This window comes from Coregonus lavaretus (assembly GCF_964263955.1).
Source record: "Coregonus lavaretus genome assembly, chromosome: 5".
Classification (NCBI taxonomy): domain Eukaryota; kingdom Metazoa; phylum Chordata; class Actinopteri; order Salmoniformes; family Salmonidae; genus Coregonus; species Coregonus lavaretus.
Genome location: NC_139992.1, coordinates 54,515,390 through 54,535,673, shown reverse-complemented (window position 1 = coordinate 54,535,673; position 20,284 = coordinate 54,515,390). Strand labels below are relative to the sequence as shown.

General features: G+C 43.6%; 1 protein-coding gene across 1 annotated transcript in view; it reads right to left on the bottom strand.

Annotated features, from left to right (window-relative positions):
• The window catches only part of itgbl1 (integrin, beta-like 1), a gene marked incomplete at its 5' end in the record, with an annotated part of 139,056 nt that extends 119,070 nt beyond the window's left edge, over nucleotides 1-19,986 (bottom strand). Inside the window, 4 exon segments of the mRNA XM_084161589.1 lie at nucleotides 1,441-1,600; nucleotides 2,269-2,415; nucleotides 19,191-19,384; nucleotides 19,982-19,986. Of these exon segments, the coding sequence (XP_084017715.1) occupies nucleotides 1,441-1,600; nucleotides 2,269-2,415; nucleotides 19,191-19,384; nucleotides 19,982-19,986 (506 nt within the window).
• Nucleotides 19,987-20,284: the final 298 nt, after the last annotated feature.

Sequence of the window (20,284 nt, the reverse complement as noted above, 5' to 3'; positions counted from 1 at the left end):
TCTGCTTTTTTTATTTTTAGCCATCTACCAATAAGTGACCTTCTTTGCGAGGCAATGGAAAACCTCCCTGGTCTTTGTGGTTGAATCTGTGTTTCAAATTCACTGCTCGACTGAGGGACCTTACAGATAATTGTATGTGTGGGGTACAGAGATGAGGTAGTCATTCAAAAATTATGTTAAACACTATTATTGCACACAGAGTGAGTCCATGCAACGTATTTGTAACTTGTTAAGCAGTTTTACTCCTGAACTTATTTAGGCTTGCCATAACAAAGGGGTTGAATACTTACTGACTCAAGACATTTCAGCTTTTCATTTTTAATTAACTTTGTAAAAATTTCGAAAAACTGATTTCCGTTTTGACATTATGGGGTATTGTGTGTAGGCCAGTGACAAAAATATAAATTTAATCAAATTCAGACTGTAACACAACAAAATGTGAAACAAGTCAAGGGGTGAAGTACTTTTATATTTCTGTATATTCTGGTGATTAGGTACACCTTTAATTACAGTTATTACAGACACAGGGTGCGTCCCAAAAGGCACCATATTACCTATAAATATAAATAAATAATGAATTGGGTGCCATTTGGGATGCAGACACTGTCAAGCTCTGTGCTTTGAATCCCCTGAAACAATTTAATGACTTTGTCTCTCACAAAGGACTGATGGGGAGAGAACATAATGTGATTTATTCCAAATTAAATTAGCAAATGGTTAATTAAAGTTGACAACCAGTGGATCCCAAAACTTCAGGAACCGTTAGGATAAGTATACTAACACCACAAAGTGATTCAGACAGCATTAGGTCAATCTTCAATTAACTTCCTGTTAACCTTTTCACAAATTAAGCTTTACAGATTGCACTGTCAGAAATGCATTTGATTTTGCAAAGCCTGTGGTCTCCCACCGGAGACTGTCGTTCAATCCCTGTGTCTACCCTTTGGACTTTGTCTCCCCCTCTATTTCTAACCTGTCTGAAAGGAATATGGAATTCCACTTTGAAAAAAAGAAGTGTGTTTGATTTGCACAGGCACAGCATGTCCCAGATGGAGGGAGTTGACACTTGCTCCTGGTTGCGTGGATTGGATTACTTTTCAGAACTAAACGGGTGACACCACAGGACTGCCAGTTCCAAAATCTAGTGTCAACTCCCTCTATATAGGGAAGATGCTGCTTCTTCTGAACGTGCAATGTTAAGCCACTTTCTGCAATTGACTGAATCCCAGCTAGAGTAACACCACCAGGGTGGGAGTAAGAGAGCTTACCCCAGCCAATATTGGAGACAGTTTCCATCAAATACAACATTCCCAAATCCTGCATTAGGTCTATAACAGTACAGCGATTTGTTTAAATGATATTCAAAACCAGGTCAGAGAAAACAATTTGATGATAACACAGTCTGTCTCAGTGAAAACAATGGCATGTTCTAGTGGCTACCTACACGCACACACCACATACAGGCTCAGGGGCGTACCTCCACACACCTCTCCGGTGTCCTCGTCCAGACATTCGCTGTCGTCACACTCACAGAAACGTCCTGTCACCAGACCCCTGCCATCGGGGTTGTGACACATGCAGCTGCCGCAGTGACAGGAGCCTGTCAGAGACACAAACATCTGTGTGTGTGTGTGTGTCTGTGGTGTGTGTGTGTGTCTCATCTGTCTGTCTGTCTTGATGTGATGCACATTAGGGGGTGAGTACACAGCTGGTTTTGCAGATGTGCTTTAGGAGGGGTTGTGTGTCTCCACATGTGTGTTGGGGCCTCAGGCTGGGAAGCCTGTGCAGTGTTTGTGTGTGCATGTGCTTTAGGGCCGTAAGGCAGAGTGACAGCATGCTGTGACCGGATTTGCATTCACACATGCTGATCAGTCTTGCAATCAGGCCACACACGTATTCACAAAAACACAGACACACAGACACACACACGGTCACAGGCAAGATCATTAGGGTTATCCACAGGTGGGTATGGTCAGTCTGAAAAAATATGCTTGTGCCTTCAGATGTGCATGCATGCCCATAGAGCTCGGCTCAAAAGTAGTGCACTATATAGTGAATAGGGTGCCATTAGGGACAAAGCCACAGCTGTTTCACCTGTGTCTGTGTAATTTTAGTTGTGTACCTGTGCTTACATAAGAGAGAGTGAATTACAGAGACAACACAAAGATAATCATGCATGTGTCATACCTTTGTTAGCGAGAAAGAGAAAGGTGAGATACCTGTGTCAATATAAAAGAGGTTAAGGTGTGACGGCATAGTACAGTATACCTGCGTTGGAGCACACTACTCCCTGTGGGTTTCTGCACAGCTTCTTGCTCTTCTTGTTGGTCAGGTTACAGTCTTCCTGGTACTGGCAGGCCTCCCCGAACCAGTCCTCATCACACTCACACTTCCCACAGTGACACACACCATGGCCTACAGGGGGAGGGAGATAGCAGTCAGATCAAACACTGTGAGAGGTGTAGGCCTAAGTTATAGCATTTACGGACAATGGAGCATTTTGATCAGCTGATGTTGAAGGCACAGCACATAGTGTACACATTGAAGTTCTCACACGCACAGACACTCACCTGCGCACAGACATAATCATACATTACACATGTATGTGTACACGTGGTTGCTCGCACGCAGGCACACGCGCACACACACACACACACACACACACACAGCCTTGCATTAGCCAGTAAACTGAAAGGGAGACACTTGGCATCCCCTCAGTTCTGCTAAGATGCTAAAGCTCTTCTGACTAACCAGAGGACGCAATAGTCCTTATTACATACATTACACCAGTAAGCCATGACGATTAGGATTTATACTGCAAAGTATTCCCTCTAATTGTAATATTATTCAAATGTCACATCTTAAAACAAAGTGTGGGGAGAGAAGAGGGTTTAGGTAGAATGACACATTTTAAAGAGTCTCCCAGGTCTAGGCCGTCTTGCTCTAAAGGCAGACCTACATTAGATTAGTAACTGTTGTAATAAGGCCAGCAGGATAATAGTCTTAACTGCCTCTGACACCATTACAGACATGATTGATAGACAAAAATAAGGATTTTAATTCTTCCTAATCAAAAAGGGTTCTGTTGCCTTAAGGTCCTCTCTCTCACACACACTTTCTCTCTCTCATTGATCTCCCTTTCTCTCTCTTTATCTCTCTCACACTCTTTCCCTCTCTCTTCCCCATTCACTCTCTCTTCCTGTTTCAGCAGATTAGGAAACATGACAACTATGAAAAGGGAAGAAATACCCAGATAGCACATAACATAACCATATGCTTCTTAGAGTTTGGCGAGCTTTGTGAGATTGGTTGTCCTTTGGTTATTTTGTATACAACCTTGCCACAACTTTCTGGGAATGGTGCAGGATAGTTGCTTGGCTTTGGAACATTCTACGCACGTTTAAGGAACTTGACAAAAAAACTATATTTTATTACTATTTCATTACTTTAAGTTAACAGAATGTTTCCTAAAAGTTCAAACAAGGTTACATTTAATGTCAATGTTGGTAATGTTCTAGGAACATTCTCCAACGGGTTTGACACTGGGAATGTTCTGAAATAGTTCAGAGAACGTTAAGAAACAAAGTTATTCTGTGGGAATTTTAGTACTTCAGCATAACGTTTCCTACAGGTTCTTGTGGTTCTATTCAAAGTCATGTTCTCTAATTGTTTTCAGAGAACGTTAAGAAAACTTTCCATAAAAACTTTAGTAACATTTAGAGAACGTTCTAAGAATGTTATTTAAAAACATATACATTGTTTCTCAGCATCAACAAAACTCTATATCCTCTATCTCAGGGCACTCCAACCCTGTTCTTGGAGAGTTACCCTCTTGTAAGTTTTTGCTCCAACCCCAGTTGTAACTAACCTGATTCAGCTTATCAACCAGCTAATAATTAGAATCAGGTGGGCTAAATTAGGGTTGGCGTCACACCCTGATCTGTTTCACCTGTCTTGTCTCCACCCCCCCACCAGGTGTCTCCCATTTGTTCCCATTATCCCCTATGTATTTATACCAGTGTTTTCTGTCTGCCTGTTTGTCTTGTCAAGCCTACCAGCTTGTTGTTCTGCACCCTAGTCCCTATTTTCTAGTTCTCCCAGTTATTACCTTTTCTGTCTGCCCTGACACTGAGTCCGCCTGCCATACCATTCAGCCTGCCCTGACATCGAGCCTGCCTGCCGCCCTGTACCTTTCGGACTCAGACCTGTTTTACGAACTTCTGCCTGTCCTCGACCAGCCTCCTGCCTGCCCCTTGTATTTTAATAAATATCATAGACTCTAACCATCTGCCTCCTGTGTCTGCATCTGGGTCTCATCCTATGTCGTTATAGTTGAAGTGAAAACCTACAGGACGGTAGCGCTCCAGCAACAGGGTTGGAGAGCCCTGCTCTATTTTATTAATTAAGTGTGATCTTAATGAGTGCTTGTTTCCTTTGAAATGGGGTCTGTTTGAATAGACTAAAATGAACAGCTTTGTGTGAGTAAAAAAACATGGCATGCTAGCAGTGCTATTAAAAGTCTTATTGAAACATGTTCTTGGAAAGTTATATAATTACCTTCAAAAAAACGATAATTTCCGTTCTCAGAACATTGATAAAACCTCAAGGGAACCATAGTAAAAAGGACTCAGAACCTTTGCCCAAAACAGGCAAAATGTTCACTTCAGTCCTCAAAACAAAACAAAAAAACGTTCAGTTTTACCGGTCAGGAAACGTATGGCTTCGTTCCCAGAACCAATGGGAAACTAAAAACGTACGCTTCCACAATTTCCAAGGAACTAAATGTGCTAGTTGGATACATCATGTTAAAACATATTTTCCAATAAATGTGTATGAAACCATATTTGTTGTGTGGTTTCACAGCCATATTTGTTTGAATCACTTTAAGCTTCTGTATAACACATTTCAGTGGTGAAGATTAGCGGTTGTTTGCTGTAATCAAGTATATCTGTTTTCCGTCTCTGAAATTGAGGGCCCAAACAACATTTAGGTATTCTGAGGGTTCGTGAAACTGCTTTGGCTGTGTACCATTACTCATTATTCTAATAGCTGAAGTGAGCAATGGTGAACACAGGGGGGAATTCATACAATGCAAATTAAGTCTGTTGACAAGTTATTATAAGTGTTGCTCTAGTCGCATTTTGCTGGGGCCTTGCGTGTCATACTCCATCATTCGTCTGCCTCATCCATCATGGAAATGTGATGTCCTCTTCAAGGGCTATCCATCAGGCCATAAAAATAGGCCTTGTCCTCATCACGCTCCTCTCATTACTGATCTGCCCCACCAGACTGCAGAGGGGCTTTTTATACCCAGGTTATTTCATTTAATGTAGTGTTGTTCTATCCAAAACCCTTATCTTAAAAATGCCTTGTAAAAAGTGGAAATGTCCACAATCAAATGTCTCCATTCTATCCCCTTGTTGCTTTTGTTTAAGTACATAACTCAAGTTCAAGCTCAAGTATTTACTGATTTGGTGCTCTTGTATTTTATTCTATCCTTCCTAGAAGAAAGGGAAAAAATGCAGCACTAATCTTAAATGCTAAGTATTTTGGCAATGTAGCAATCAAAAATAAGTAATTTACTCAAACAACTGAAAAACAACCCAAAAGTATGGAGAAATGTTTGTTATCTAGATGTAAACCAGATCTATATTATTATTATTATTATTATTAATATTATTACGAAGTACAACAATAGTGGGTAGCTGTGGACAGAATGTGTCCTGTGGGTAGCCGAAGAGCAGCTGTATTCTCAACAACACTAGCTTCTCTGAGTGTTAAAGCTGTCATCAAAGCTGTCAGCACATCACAGACCAACCCAGCCCCAGAATATGGCGTCCATCTGAATAACCTTCAACTGAAAGACACATAGCCAAGCCCAGGCAGGCTGAGGGTTCCACCATCACAGCTGTACATATTACTATAGTATATTGAAGTGTTAGAACAACTTATTGAGTACTAGCCCACTCCCACATCTTTTTGTGCTCTTGCCAACTCCATTGCTGTCATTGTCAAGCCAAAAATGTCAATGTTTTTTTCTACGGGGCCCATATGTTGATGGAGGACAGAGGAAACTTGAAGTGTCAAAACTTGAAATTAGTTGAACTTTTGAAGGATAAACAGATGCATGGGGAGGTTTGTGCATTTCATCACTCTGTGTGGCTGGTGCCTAGAAGATAGCAGAGCTTGCTGTCCCTCCTCAGTTTATCTAGACCTATCTCCTTGGTAGCAAATACCCTTAGCCTTAGGGTGCCCAGACCCTTCTTTACTGATTGACAGACAGATTTAGCCAATGACACACTCTGACAGATAGACCCAGCCAATGATGCCTCGGCAGACACAGATTAAGCCAATAAGGCCTTGGGAAATACTTTATCAAGCCCAGCAGCTGTGGGAGTTAAAGATAGGTGATTCACCGTCAGATAAACTGTTGATGGGGAGAGAAGCAATGAGTCATTCAGGAGGCTAATTTCAGTGTTTTTATTCCAGTCACGTCTTTCCTGTCCACTTAAATGGCGGATATATAATTTAGATAGAGGTGAACAACAAAGTGCTTGTTTGAAACACAGTTGAAGATAATAATGAAGCAATCTTGAGTGATATAACCTACCCTGACTGTTCAGCAAGAAATGGACAAAGATGGTGATGTGTCATTCTTGTTATGAGCTACTCATTGGACTTTACCATGACACATCCAGCTGTATATGGAGTGGATTTCAACAATATATAAACACAGGGATACGTAACGTTTAAATTGCTCATGAAATTAGCTAAAAAGAGAGAACAGGACTGTAATTAAGAATCTCAAACTAGTTTAAGTTAATTCAACCTCCACAAGTAAGCATTTCACTGTTAGTCTACACCTGTTGTTTATGAAGCATGTGACAAATACCATTTCATTTAATTCAAGACTATTATACAAAAACGCTGAGGACCCCAGCGCATAATCTTTGAACCCAACCCTGTCTAGCTGAAAACCTGGTTCAAATTAGGAAAAATGTTTGATTATCTTCTGTGTTCATTTACTGCTTGGTTCCCAGGTTTTATAGTCTAATGGCATTTTTCCATTCAATTTGTTTAACTCACTATCCATATTAAACACAGAACAATTTCGGCAAGTAATTATTCCATGATTGCTCTCTTTTCATCTGTGATGCGGAGCGTGAAACGGCTGCACGTCAGGTCGTGTTCTTAAGCGAGAGAGGAAGGAGACACGTCTCAAGTAATAATTCATCCTTATAGAGCCGCAGAAGACTGAGAAAGAGACCAGAGCCATAGATAGACCACGAATTAGAATGACAAGAACAGTAAGTTAGTCATTCTAATTCTATGGGATCAAGACGCATTGTGATGTTTGTTTCTTCTTCATAGAAGCCATGGGCAATAACTGTCCACTGATTTTCCAGAACTGTACAAAATGTTGCGAATCTGAACTGCTGGAAAGATAATTAGAATCCAAGTATATAATAGAAGGATAACAGCCAGGTACAGTTAAAGAGATTATGCAGAGTTAAAAATAAAAAAATTCAGCCAGTAATTCTGACAGCGCTAAAAAGCCAAAAGGGTCCCCGAAAATTGTGTACATCACCACAGTATCACGGTATTACTCATGATCATTGCGCTGGCACATGGCTGCAGTGTTTCAAGGGTGAAACGGTCTAATGTGAAACCTCCTTGTGACTCTTTGAGAAACCTGAACATACATCAGCTCTCTCCTCTCCTTCATAGCCACACTGGACCCATTAGGTGAGTCATCATACAAGCACAGAGTGCAGTGCATCACATCTGCATTAGAGCACATCAAAATATACACCAGGAAGGAAAGAAATGGAGAATGAGGGACAGGGTAATAAGGTATAATAATAAGTACAGCGCAGTACTGTAGAATCCTTGGTGCAAATTCAGAGGCCAGTAAATCCATAGTCGACAAAGGGTGCTGTTCTATTGGTGGACAAAGGGAGTGGACATTTTCAATAACATCAACAATTGCAATGACATCAAATGCCAGAGGAGAGCATTCCTAGGGGGCAAACTGGCATCCTTATGACGTCTCGGTCAGGTTGTATACTGGTTGTAAAAATATGTTATTTTCCCGCAACAAATAAGATAAGTCTTTATGTGGTTGTAATCTGGTTATCTAACCAGACAACAACCAGAATATTACGTCTTTCCTGTGACGTCTGGGTTGTGGACCATAATGCCAAAATATCTTCTACAATAGTTTGCCTCAAGTTTGGAGGATTTAAGATTCTAGTTCAACTGAGCCATGGAAACTCTCTCTTTCCTGCATTCAGGGCATGTAGGGAAACCTTTCTCTTACAGCACACTGACGTGTACTCAACTTGACGAAGCTGATGCATCTGCCAGACACCCACAACTGTTGTGTCCAAAGGAGTTGGAACTACTCAGAGGCAGGCAGGGGGGGGATTACAGATTAAGCCAAGCCCAGAATTACATAAACTTCCCTGGGGTAGGATCGCCTCGTGCCGTGGCAGGGCTGCCTATAGGCATGACTGCCTGGAACAGAACAGTGAAGGAGACTCTGAACCCCCAAAGCCTTCAGAGAGAGAGATAGAACTGAACACATATCTATAGACCGTTCTGACAGAGCACAGCAAGGGCAGTCAATCAGCAGAAAAGAGATGATAAAATCCACACAAATCATAAAGTTACAGATTCTTCCGGTCTGGAGAGACATTTAGCTTTTTGCTCAAGGTCCTCTGGGGGAAGAGAAGGAGAGTTGGCGTACCAAAAGGGTTGAGAGGATCTGACCTGTTAGATAATTAATTTTCCCGTGCAAAATTAATTTTTTGGGGTAACAATTACTGGGTAATTACCTTACTGTGATTGTTTTAAATTACAATTGTCAAAAAGAAACAAAAATAGCTTCTTAGCAAGAGCAATTTCTCAAGCAATAATTTTGTTAGGACTGGGGAGGGGAAAACTGAAAACTAGCTGTTATTGGCAGAGAGGTTTAGAACTCTCTTATTGGTCTATTAACTAATTTGCCACCTGGTGATGTCACCAGGCAGGCCAAAACTCCATCCCTGCAAAACAGGCTGAAATTTCAGGCGGTCTTTTCAAACAGCTCTTACACTAAAAGTGCATTATAATATATCGACAATATATCGCTACTTGCAAGACCGAAATACCATTATCATCTGCCAAGGTGAAAACCTTTCTTCAGTAAGGAAGTCATGGAGTTCACTCACTGCATCTGTTTATGCAGCATTGCAAAACACCTTGATCTTGATGGGAAGGTTGACCTACCTACAACAATTTGCAACGTTTTTAACATCTTCAAACAACATTTCACTCGCTAGCCTCATCCGATGATTACTTCAAGAATGAGCTTTGCACATAATTCACATTCAGATCACCTTGAACGGGCTGCTAGTAACCTGTTGCGCCCCAGGTCTTACTTAGTGTGTCTGACAGTGGAAAAGATTAGGCATCACAGAGGAGGGTCAGATGTGAGAGAGAGAGAGAGAGAGAGAGAGAGAGAGAGAGAGAGAGAGAGAGAGAGAGAGCCAGGGATTTCACATGGCTCATTTAAAAACGGAATAATCCTGTGAGGGAAAATAAGAAAAAAAAAAACTGTGAAAGGAATGGAAACATTGCCACGTCGAGTCTCCATAAATCTAGGAGGACCAAGTTTAGAACAAAAACACATTATACCAAAGGAATAAAATGTTTTAATTGTGCACCAATTAAAGGTTACTACACCAACAATGGTAAAAGTTATTTGAAGTTGTGGCTGTTTACATACAATGCATCACTAAATATGACATTATTTATGGCATACTCTCCTATTTTATGTTGTTTAATACTGTTGTTTTTCTTTTGTGATTGTATTAAGCCAATAGACAGAAATATACAAGGTTGACCAGGGACAAACCAAGACAAAAACAAAACACTGAGTCAAATAACAGGTAAGTCCTGCACAGCTGTTGAACGGCTGTTGCCTGTTGCTAAATGTCATCACCGTGAATGTACCAACTCAAAAATTCTGTCTAGAGGGTTTGGGATTTAGAAATTAGAGCACACAAAATATGTAGAGATGCTGTTTGGTCAATCATTTTTGAACCAATACTTTTCTGCTTACAAGACTAAACCCAGCTGCACTGGACCGCAACAGAAACATTATAAAAACTGAACTGCTGTCTACTGTGTAAAAGCAGGGGACTGAAGTGGCCAGGAATATTCAAACTTTACGCCCCAAATACTACTCTACTTACTGGGCAAGTCTCGAGGAAAACCCAGATGGTATTCTATAGCTGGACTTTTGTGTAAACTTTTATGTACAACTGCACAACTAAAAAACACATATGACCAACAAACTGTAGACCATTATCTGTGCTAAGGAAAATGGAAAGGAGGCCCAAAGGCTGCAGTAGCATATTTCCCCCCAGTAATGGCAATTTATACGGAATAGGGTGACATTTAGGACTCACACATGATCCTGGGAGAGCTCGGCAGAGTGCCCACCAGATTTAAATGGGCCCTTTTTGCAGACAGAATTATGTAGCCCGGGGGATTTCAGGGAAAATTAGGAATCTGCAACCTCTGAGTGAACTCTGTTACCTCTTTGTAATAATGATATTAAATTAGACTACCGTCATACTATTCAAAAGCATGCCATGCCTTACTGTTATCAACAAAAACTATGCACGTTGTGTCTTTCTATTTGCACAACAGATGGACAGAAGAGATAAGGACTTAATGTGAATCAAGCCGCCAGGTGGATTGAGATCGCAAACTCTCAATCTTTTAAGAAATGTCACATGATCAGACATTTTGCAGTGACAAACAGCCATTTCAATATGCAAAACATACATGTATCTTGCTAATGAACATCTCTTGCGGATTTAAGCCAATTCATTCTCAGAAAACTTCAACAGTGAGTCGCTACAGTCGCTACTTGTTGCTTTGGCTAGTGGTATATCTAGGCCATGTGTCGCTGATGAATAGCATCCAAAGGAAAAGCTCAAGTTCAATGTCAGCCCAGCTAATGTGTTTGGAGGAGGAAAACCCATAGTTTAGCCCTAAGGAGGAAAATCCATAGAATCTTATCTGGGGGCAGTTGGGAGAATCAGAGATAAGGGAGCCACAGGCAGAAGAGCATGGATGCTGGGCACAGAACAGCGGAGAGAGAATATGGCAAATGCATTGTAGTGAGAGAGAAATGCTCAATTTGTTCGTCTTCTTACTGTTTTGAATAATATTGACATGTGAGCGTGGTTGTAGGCAGTTACACACATGTGGATGAATATGCAAGTGTGTGTGTGTGTGTGTGTGTATATGTGTGTGAAAAAGTCTAATTCCAGACATTGGCCCATTTTGCAGTGTGTGTATGGGTGAGTGAAACCCCATTATCAGGCTGAGGCAGAGCCTTTACTCTCCGGAAACGTGAACCATAATGAGCTCCTCACCAGCTCCCAACCTGTCTGCCCAAATAAATCACTCTCCCCATCACACACAAGCAAGCATGCAGGTGCACACCAGTGGCGGTCGGTTCCGTTTAAGATTAGGGAGGACAATTTTGTTTTTAGGAACATGACTTTATTTCTATTACATCATACTGGATGACTGTCATTTATATTGCATTCACCCAACTCAATGTAACATCGATAGGTTCAAGCTACTACATGATACTCAAAATTTCCCTATGCCCATCATGAGGTTGCTACAACCTAGACTACGAATGAAAGTTTACAATGTAGGTGCACAGTTCAAGAGACAAATTTGAGTAATCAAGGTGACAGACAGTAACACATTCAATAATGCCTTGCAGACTCTTGCCTGCATTTAGCTGATCTAGGGTGTAATCATTAGTCCAAACAGTTGCAAACTGGTATATTTATCCCCATTTCGTTCTGTTTGCTTGCGTTTAAGAAACATTTTTCAACAGAATCAGCAGAATCAATACACCCCTGATCACCCGCACACACAGTTGACTTTATGACTTTGCTTGTTGTATAATTCCTTCTCTCATCTACACGCCCTCCTCCTTTTCCCTTCACTTGTGGACTTCAGCGCACAACACAACAGCTGTCTGTGACCTTTCCAAGCCAAACCTTCATACCATAACCGCTAATCGATACACACAGCCTACATCGTTCTCACCATATTGGCTAACATCATAGTCAACATAGCTACTAGATCTAACGTGTTAGTAAACCCACAACAATCATGCAGTACAGTGTACAGCAAGCGGTTTAGCAGTTACACCGGCGGGCCCCGGTGGCAATAAATTAATAAAACCTAAAGCTTACCATGAGTTCCAGTGTTGGATAGCCTTAGCCAGCTAGCTAACATAGAATCCCTCTCTGTTTGAGCTGGGTGTTTGAGTAGGCTAAACTAGTTAGCTGCATTCGCTAGCTAAGTAAGTGAAAGTGAAAAAAAAATTACTAAATATAGCTAGCTCTCTCTCTCTCACTCTCTCTTGTTTCTCCTTTATTTTTGAAGAAATGAATGTGTTCAAAACTGTTCAACTATTGTCTTTCCCTCTCTTTGAGTCAGCTACTCACCACATTTTATGCACTCCAGGGCTAGCTAAATGTAGCTTATGCTTTCAGTATGAGATTAATTATCTGATCCTTTGATTGGCTGGACAACATGTCAGTTCATACTGCAAGAGCTCTGATAGGTTGGAGGACGTCCTTCGGAAGTCGTCATAATTACTGTGTAAGTCTATGGAAGGGGGTGAGAACCATGTGCCTCCTAGGTTTTGTATTGAAGTCAATGTACCCAGAGGAGGACGGGAACTAGCTGTCCTCTGGCTACACCATAGTGCTACCTCAGAGAGTGCTGTTAAGGCTACTGTATACCTTAATTGCAAAACAGTGTGCTTTAATAAAGTATTTGGTGACGTGAATATCACAGGAGGTTGGTGGCACCTTAATTGGGGAGGACGGGCTCGTGGTAATGGCTAGAGTGGAATAAGTGGAATGGTATCAAGTACATCAAACACATGGTTTCTATGTGTTTGATGCTATTCCATTAGCTCGGTTCCAGCCATTATTATGAGCCGTCCTCCACTCAGCAGCCTCCACTGGTGAATATATTTTATATAGTTTTATCTAAAAAAACTTTTTTAATGTTTCACTATTTTAATTTTTTGGAAATTCACTGAAGAGGATGGTCCCCCCCCCCTTCCTTCTCTGAGGAGCCTCCATTGGTGCACACACACACATATACTAACACACACTCTCCTGAAGGAGCTCACACGCACACCCACGCACACATACACACACTCCATTAGCCTGTTCAAGACTCTGACAAGACTGGAAGTGGCTTATTTTCCCTTCACCAAAAAATATGTCCACCAGCATATTTATTACTTTCAAGGTCATGAAACTGGATAGTAAAGTAGCTGTTACTATGGTACTCATCAGTGTGAATGTTTTGATTTAGTTCCACTGGTTTCAAGAAGAACAATTGCAGCATGTTTCAGGATAATTTGTATCAGGTGTTCAGGTAATGGAATGTTTGGCGACTATACAGCAGTTGCTATCTGGTAATATAACAAGTTAAATGTTCAGATGTTTGAAGTGCCTGCAGAAATTTTAACAAACAATGCATGAAGTGCTTCCCTTCCACTTAATTAGAGGAAACAGGAATGAATATGAACCCCAATACAGCTAAAATAATCAAATTTGATTGGCAGTCACTTAACATCCATTCCCCTGCAAAGACAAAACTATTTTCGGGTTTTTTCCACAAGAGAGACTCTCGAACTTGAGTTGTTTTATTTTTCCAAATCAATTTATTTAATTACGCCCAGAGCCATGATTATTGTAGTCCATGACTGGATGTCAGCACTCCAAATGTATTTAGTAGTTCAAGGAGAAATGCCAATAACCACAAGAGACTGAAGAGGGCGAGGGAAAGAGTGGATATATTTGATGCTAGAGAGGTGTGCACTCAAGCTCAAACCAACTCCATGGATTTGAGAACAAAACAATTACCAAAATGTCAACTAAACGGCCGCCCAACTTCAAAAGCAGACTGGCTATCTAACAGAAGCTAACGCCACCATGACGCAAGTGGATGGCCAGCTGTCTATTCCAAAATGTATGATTTCTACCTGTCTGATGTGTGTTCTAGAAATAATAAGGCCAGAGCATTCTGATTCTGTACCGATAAAGCAGCGACCGGTAAGACCAAATGACTACACTTTGAAAATGTACTGCTCGATCTCTATTGAGATTCATGGCTGTCAAATTTAAATGAGCTTCCAGACGCTGATGGAAGTTGAGCGAAAGGGGTAAGATGAGCTACCCTTGTTTCCAAGAAACCATACACAAAATTAGTCATTTGATCAAAATATTTAGGAAGAGGTTATCATTTCATGGAGTCTGTGAAGGAAGAAACCATATGGAAAAAGTGGTAAGCAAGTTAGGTCCAAAAAACTGACCAAGTCAAATTCATTTATTGTATTAGAGGTTTCATGATTTAAAGATTTTTCTATACATCAGTTGGGGTCTCTATAAGCTTCAGTATGAGGTCCTAAACCTAGCATTAAGTGCATCCTTGTAGCTGTGTGGGCTAATATAGTCAAAATGTTTGCCTTGGGGTAAGTGTTTTCTTCCCAGGCGTAATGCAAGGCATTATAGCTGGGATATAAGGTAACAACAGGGCCTGGTCTATGTTAAAAGTGTATTTTGTTTTTTGAAAGTGTTTGTTATTGTCACGTCTCCTCCCGTGGCTCCCTTCCGGCACTCTGATTCACCGGTCTACTGAGCCACCGGTCTGAGCGCACCACCTCGGCAACACCGGAATGGAAACCCAACGCACCATAATCACCTCCAGCGCACCTGCACCTCATCACCACCCCTATTTAGCCCTGGACTGTTCTGTATGATGTTGTGTGTGATTGTTAAGCTTCGTGTCGTTTACTCTATCTTTGTTATTTCTCTTTCTCATTGTTAAGTAAACCTTGACCTTGTTAATTCCTGCGTCTGCGTCCTGCCTCTTCGTATACTCAGTACTCGTCACAGAATCACACACCAAACGAAAATGGATGCAGCAGGAGTTTCCCAGTGCCTCGACCAGCACCAGCAACAGCTTGCCCAGTTGAACGCCGCCATGCAGGAAGTGCTCCAAACTCTGCATAATCTGCCCAGCGCTCCGGTTCCACCTCAGGGAGCGGCGAGTGCCCCCTGTGCTATCACCCACTTCTGCGGGAACCCTCTCCCTACCGGAGCGCTATGACAGTAAAACTACTAAATGTAGCAGCTTCCTGCTACAGGTTTCACTTTATTTGGAGCGTCAGCCTGGGGCATATCCATCTGACCAAGCCAGGATGGTGATTTCTCTACTTAAAGGAAAGGTGCTGGATTGGGCCACGGCAGTCTGGGAAAGAGAGGAGGCAGTGGCGCTTCCCTACCCCACCTTCCTCGCTCGGTTCAGGGTGGTGTTTGATCATCCCACGGAGGGAAAGGACGGGGGTGAGTGTCTCCTCCATCTACAACAGAGAGAGGGGCCCGCGTCCGAGTAGGCTCTGAGCTTTCGCACGGTGGCAGCGTCTTCCGGCTGGAATGAGCGTGATCTGCGCACGGCCATCAGGAGAGGCTTACGGGAGGACATCAAGATGGAACTCACATGTCGGGACGACGAGATGGACCTTGATACCCTCATCACCACGTCCATCCATCTTGATGACATGTTGAGAGAGAGACAACGTTCCCAACACCTCCCGGAGCCTCGACGCTCACCCCATCTGAGCATTGGAAGCCGCCCTGCTTCCGAGTCCTCACCCATGGAGGTGGGCAGCTCCCCCTACACTACCACAGATCTCCTGGCGGCTCCCTATCTAGGCGGTATGACTCCCGTCGCCGCTCCGTGAGTGTTATGTCAGCTCCTATCACAAAACCATTGTTTTTAGTTCCCATAACGGTGACTGGTTATTCCTTCTCTTCCATTTCTACCGCAATGATAGATTCCGGATCATCAGGGAAACTTATAGATAGGGAGCTGGTCTCTGAATGGGGGTTGCCCACCATGCCACTGCCATCTCCGCTACATGTCACCTCACTAGACAATAAACCCCTTGGATCAGGCACCATTATGCACGTCACTCTCCCCATCACCATCACCATTCCTACCGGAGCACCACGAGGAGCTGTCATTCCACATCGTCACGTCACCCCTTCACCGGATCGTCTTGGGATTACCCTGGCTCAGACTACACAACCCCACCATCAATTGGAGCACCAAGAGGATCACAGCCTGGTCCACCTCATGCCGAAAGACCTGCCTACCGGTGGTTTGTTCTTCCACGTCATGCCGTTTTTTGCCACTAACTGGTCTTCCTTCTGCTCTCCATGTCGCTGAGGTCCTGTTCCAACAGGTCTTCCAGCATTATGGACTTCCGGAGGACATCGTCTCGGACTGTGGCCCCCAATTCACCTCCCGAGTGTGGAAGGCTTTCCTGGAGAAGATCGGGGCCACGGCCAGCCTCACTTCCGGGAATAGACCTCATTCGAATGGGCAGGTGGAGCACATGAACCAGGAGCTGGGGAGGTTTCTTCGTTGCCACTGTCAGGACCGGCAGGGTGAGTGGGCGAGGTTTCTTCCCTGGGCAGAATATGCCCAGAACTCCCCCGTTCACTCCTCCACGGGGCTCACTCCCTTCCAGTGCGTCCTGGAGTACCAGCCGGCCCTGGCCCCTTGGACACCCAGCCAGACCGATGCGCCCGCTGTCGACGAGTGGTTCCACAGGGCCGGACATGTCTGGGACGCCACCCATGTCCATCTCCAGAGGGCCATTCGTCGGCAGAAGGACCAAGCCGACCGCCACCACAGTGAGGCCCCTGTATTCCAGCCTGGGGATCGTGTCTGGCTGTCCACAAAAAACCTCCCTTTCCGCCTGCCCTGCAAGAAACTGAGCCCCCGGTTTGTTGGGCCGTTTAAGGTCCTCCGGCGGATAAATGAGGTATGATACCAGCTGCTCCTTCCCCCTCGCTACCGTGTCTCACCCACTTTTCATGTGTCTCTCCTCAGGCAGGTGGTTCCTGGTCCTCTGGCAGATGCCGTCCCCCGGGGTACGCCTCCTCCGCCCCTGGACATTGACGGGAGTCCGGTGTATGCAGTGAGGGACCTGCTGGACTCCAGGTTCCATGGGGGACGGCTCCATTACCTGGTGGACTGGGAGGGGTATGGTCCTGAGTGGAGGAGCTGTGTTCCGGCTGGGGACGTTCTGGACCCCAACCTAATTCGGGACTTCCACCATCGCCGCCATGACAGGCCCGCTCCTCGTCCTCGGTGTTGTCCTCCTGGCCGGTGACGTCCAGCGGCTGGAGCCCCTCCGGCGCTCTGATTCGCCGATCTACTGAGCCACCGGTCTGAGCGCACCACCTCGGCAACACCGGAATGGAAACCCAACGCAACCTAATCACCTCCAGCGCACCTGCACCTCATCATCTCATCACCACCCCTATTTAGCCCTGGACTGTTCTGTATGATGTTGTGTGTGATTGTTAAGCTTCATGTCGTTTACGCTATCTTTGTTATTTTTCATTGTTTAGTAAACCTTGACCTTGTTAATTCCTGCATCTGCGTCCTGCCTCCAACAAGTCAGTTCATCAAATTTCTGCCCTGCTAGAGCTGTCCCGGTCAACTGTAAGTGCTGTTATTGTGAAGTGGAAACGTCTAGGAGAAACAACGGCTTAGCTGCGAAGTGGTAGACCACACAAGCTCAAAGAATGGGACTGCTGAGTGCTGAAAAAAATGTGTCTGTCCTCGATTGCAACACTCACTACCGAGTTCCAAACTGCCTCTGGAAGCAACGTCAGCACAATAACTGTTTGTCGCGAGCTTCATGAAATGGGTTTCCATGGCCGAGCAGCCGCACACAAGCCTAAGATCACCATGGACAATGCCAAGCGTCGGCTGGAGAGGTGTAAAGCTTGCCGCCATTGGACTCTGGAGCAGTGGAAACGCCTTCTCTGGGGTGATGAATCATGCTTCACCATCTGGCAGTCCAACGGACCATTCTAGGTTTGGTGGATGCCAGGAGAACGCTACCTGCCCGAATGGATAGTGTCAATTGTAAACTTTGGTGGAGGAGCAATAATGGTCTGGGGCTGTTTTTCATGGTTTGGGCAAGGCCCCTTAGTTCCAGTGAAGGGAAACCCTAACGCTACAGCATACAATTATATTCTAGATGATTCAGTGCTTCCAACTTTGTGGCAACAGTTTGGGGAAGGCCCTTTCCTGTTTCAGTATGACAATGCCCCCGTGCACAAAGCGAGTACATACAGAAATGGTTTGTCAAGATCGGTGTGGAAGAACTTGACTGGCCTGCACAGAGCCCTGACCTCAACCACATCGAGCACCTTTGGGATGAATTGGAACACCGACTGCGAGCCAGGCCTACTCGCCCAACATCAGTGCCTGACCTCACTAATGCTCTTGCGGCTGAATGGAAGCAAGTCCCGCAGCAATGTTCCAACATCTAGTGGAAAGCCTTCCCAGAAGAGTGGAGGCTGGTATAGCAGCAAAAGGGGGACCAACTCCATATTAATGCCCATGATTTTGGAATGAGATGTTCGACGAGCATGTGTCCACATGCTTTTGGTCATGTAGTGTATGTTTTCAAAACTGTCATTTTTATGTTAATTCTGATTATTTCCAGGGATTCACAACATCCTGAAATAATTCCCTTGACAGTGTGATGCTGAATGTAAAAAATGGCTAAACTCTCCCCTACAATGAAAGGCTCTGGGAACATCAAAGGCCTTCATAAAACCTGGAGGATGATTTATTTTGTGACTCCTTGATGAGGCCTAGCTATTCTTCTCACACACCTGGCATTGGCTGCTAAAGCGATGATAATGTCAGTCAGGCTGAGTCAAACCAAAGAGCTTTCCAGAATGTTTGCTATCTGAGAGATATCTTATGTATGGAAGACCCAGCTGGGTCAAAACGTATAGCGCTGATATGTTAAAACCGTTACTGGTCTGCTGCACTTTTTCAAACTGTGAGAGTACATGTCCTTGTACTGTGAATACTATGGTTACCTACAGTATTTTTTTTAGAAAATATGCTGAATTACAATTCAATCAATCAACCAACCAAAAGAGGGAGCAACAGTCACAAAGAAAAACTGTAGGAGAGAGAACCCTTGAGAGGAACCATACACCCTGCTGACGAAGTGAGTGCTTCTGTATCGCTGTATCCCTTACCTCCACAGGTCTTCCCGTCATATGTAGCACAGACCCAGTCATGGCATTCACAGCGTGGCCCATAGTAGTTCCCTGGCTCTGTGACCTGGCATATGCAAGCCCCGCAGTCACACTCTCCCCTACCGCTGCAGATAAGGCCATCAGGGGTCTTGCACCGCCGCTGGGACGACTCAGCAGACAGCGTACACACCTGCCTGGGAAGACAAGAGGATGAGCTTTTTATATTTCTATAGCCAAAGATCACATATTTTATGTATATTTTATGTATATTATTATCAACACAATCTCCAAAGAAAAAGCCATAACTGCAGCAATAGAGAGATGGCATGGCTGGCCCTTTTAATTATGGCGTGTGGGGCCGTCTGTGGTGCCGTCCATAGATTATGGAATGTGTATGCGTTAAGGTTAGGGTTTAGGTTTGGGATAGGGTTAGAAACAGAAAAACTAAAAGTACAAAATGATTGCCTAGAACTGGGATTCAACCCCATCCCCAATGCCCTATTGTGGGGCAGTTAAGCTGATAAATTGTTCACGTTTTGATAAAAGCATCACATTTGGAAGAGATGTAGATTCATGTACCATGAAAAGATTTAGATATGAAGCCACCCCAGATTTGGCCCCTGGCGTCCGTGGCGACCATCTTACAAAATGGCTGCTGATGGTAGCACTATTTATCTGTTCAGAAGGCCTATTTTGAGATAAACAACAAATATGACATGAGGTAGATTCATGTACCCTAAAAAGATTTAGATATGGAGTGACCACAAATTTGGCCCCTGGGTGCCGTGAACGCCATCTTACTACATTTCCCCAGACTGTACCACTATTTTAAAACATTCAATCTACAAAAAGTCATGGCATATACTGTACATTTTTTACTTTTAAAAGTCATGGCCTATACTTCTTTGCCTGGATCTTCTGAAAGCCAAAACGCCCAGTGATTTTCCTGTGTTATATATACAGTGCATTCGGAAAGTATTGACCCCTTAACTTTTTCAAATCAAATAAACTTTTATTTGTCACATGTGCCGAATACAACAGGTGTAGACCTTACAGTGAAATGCTTACTTACAAACTCTTAACCAACAATACAG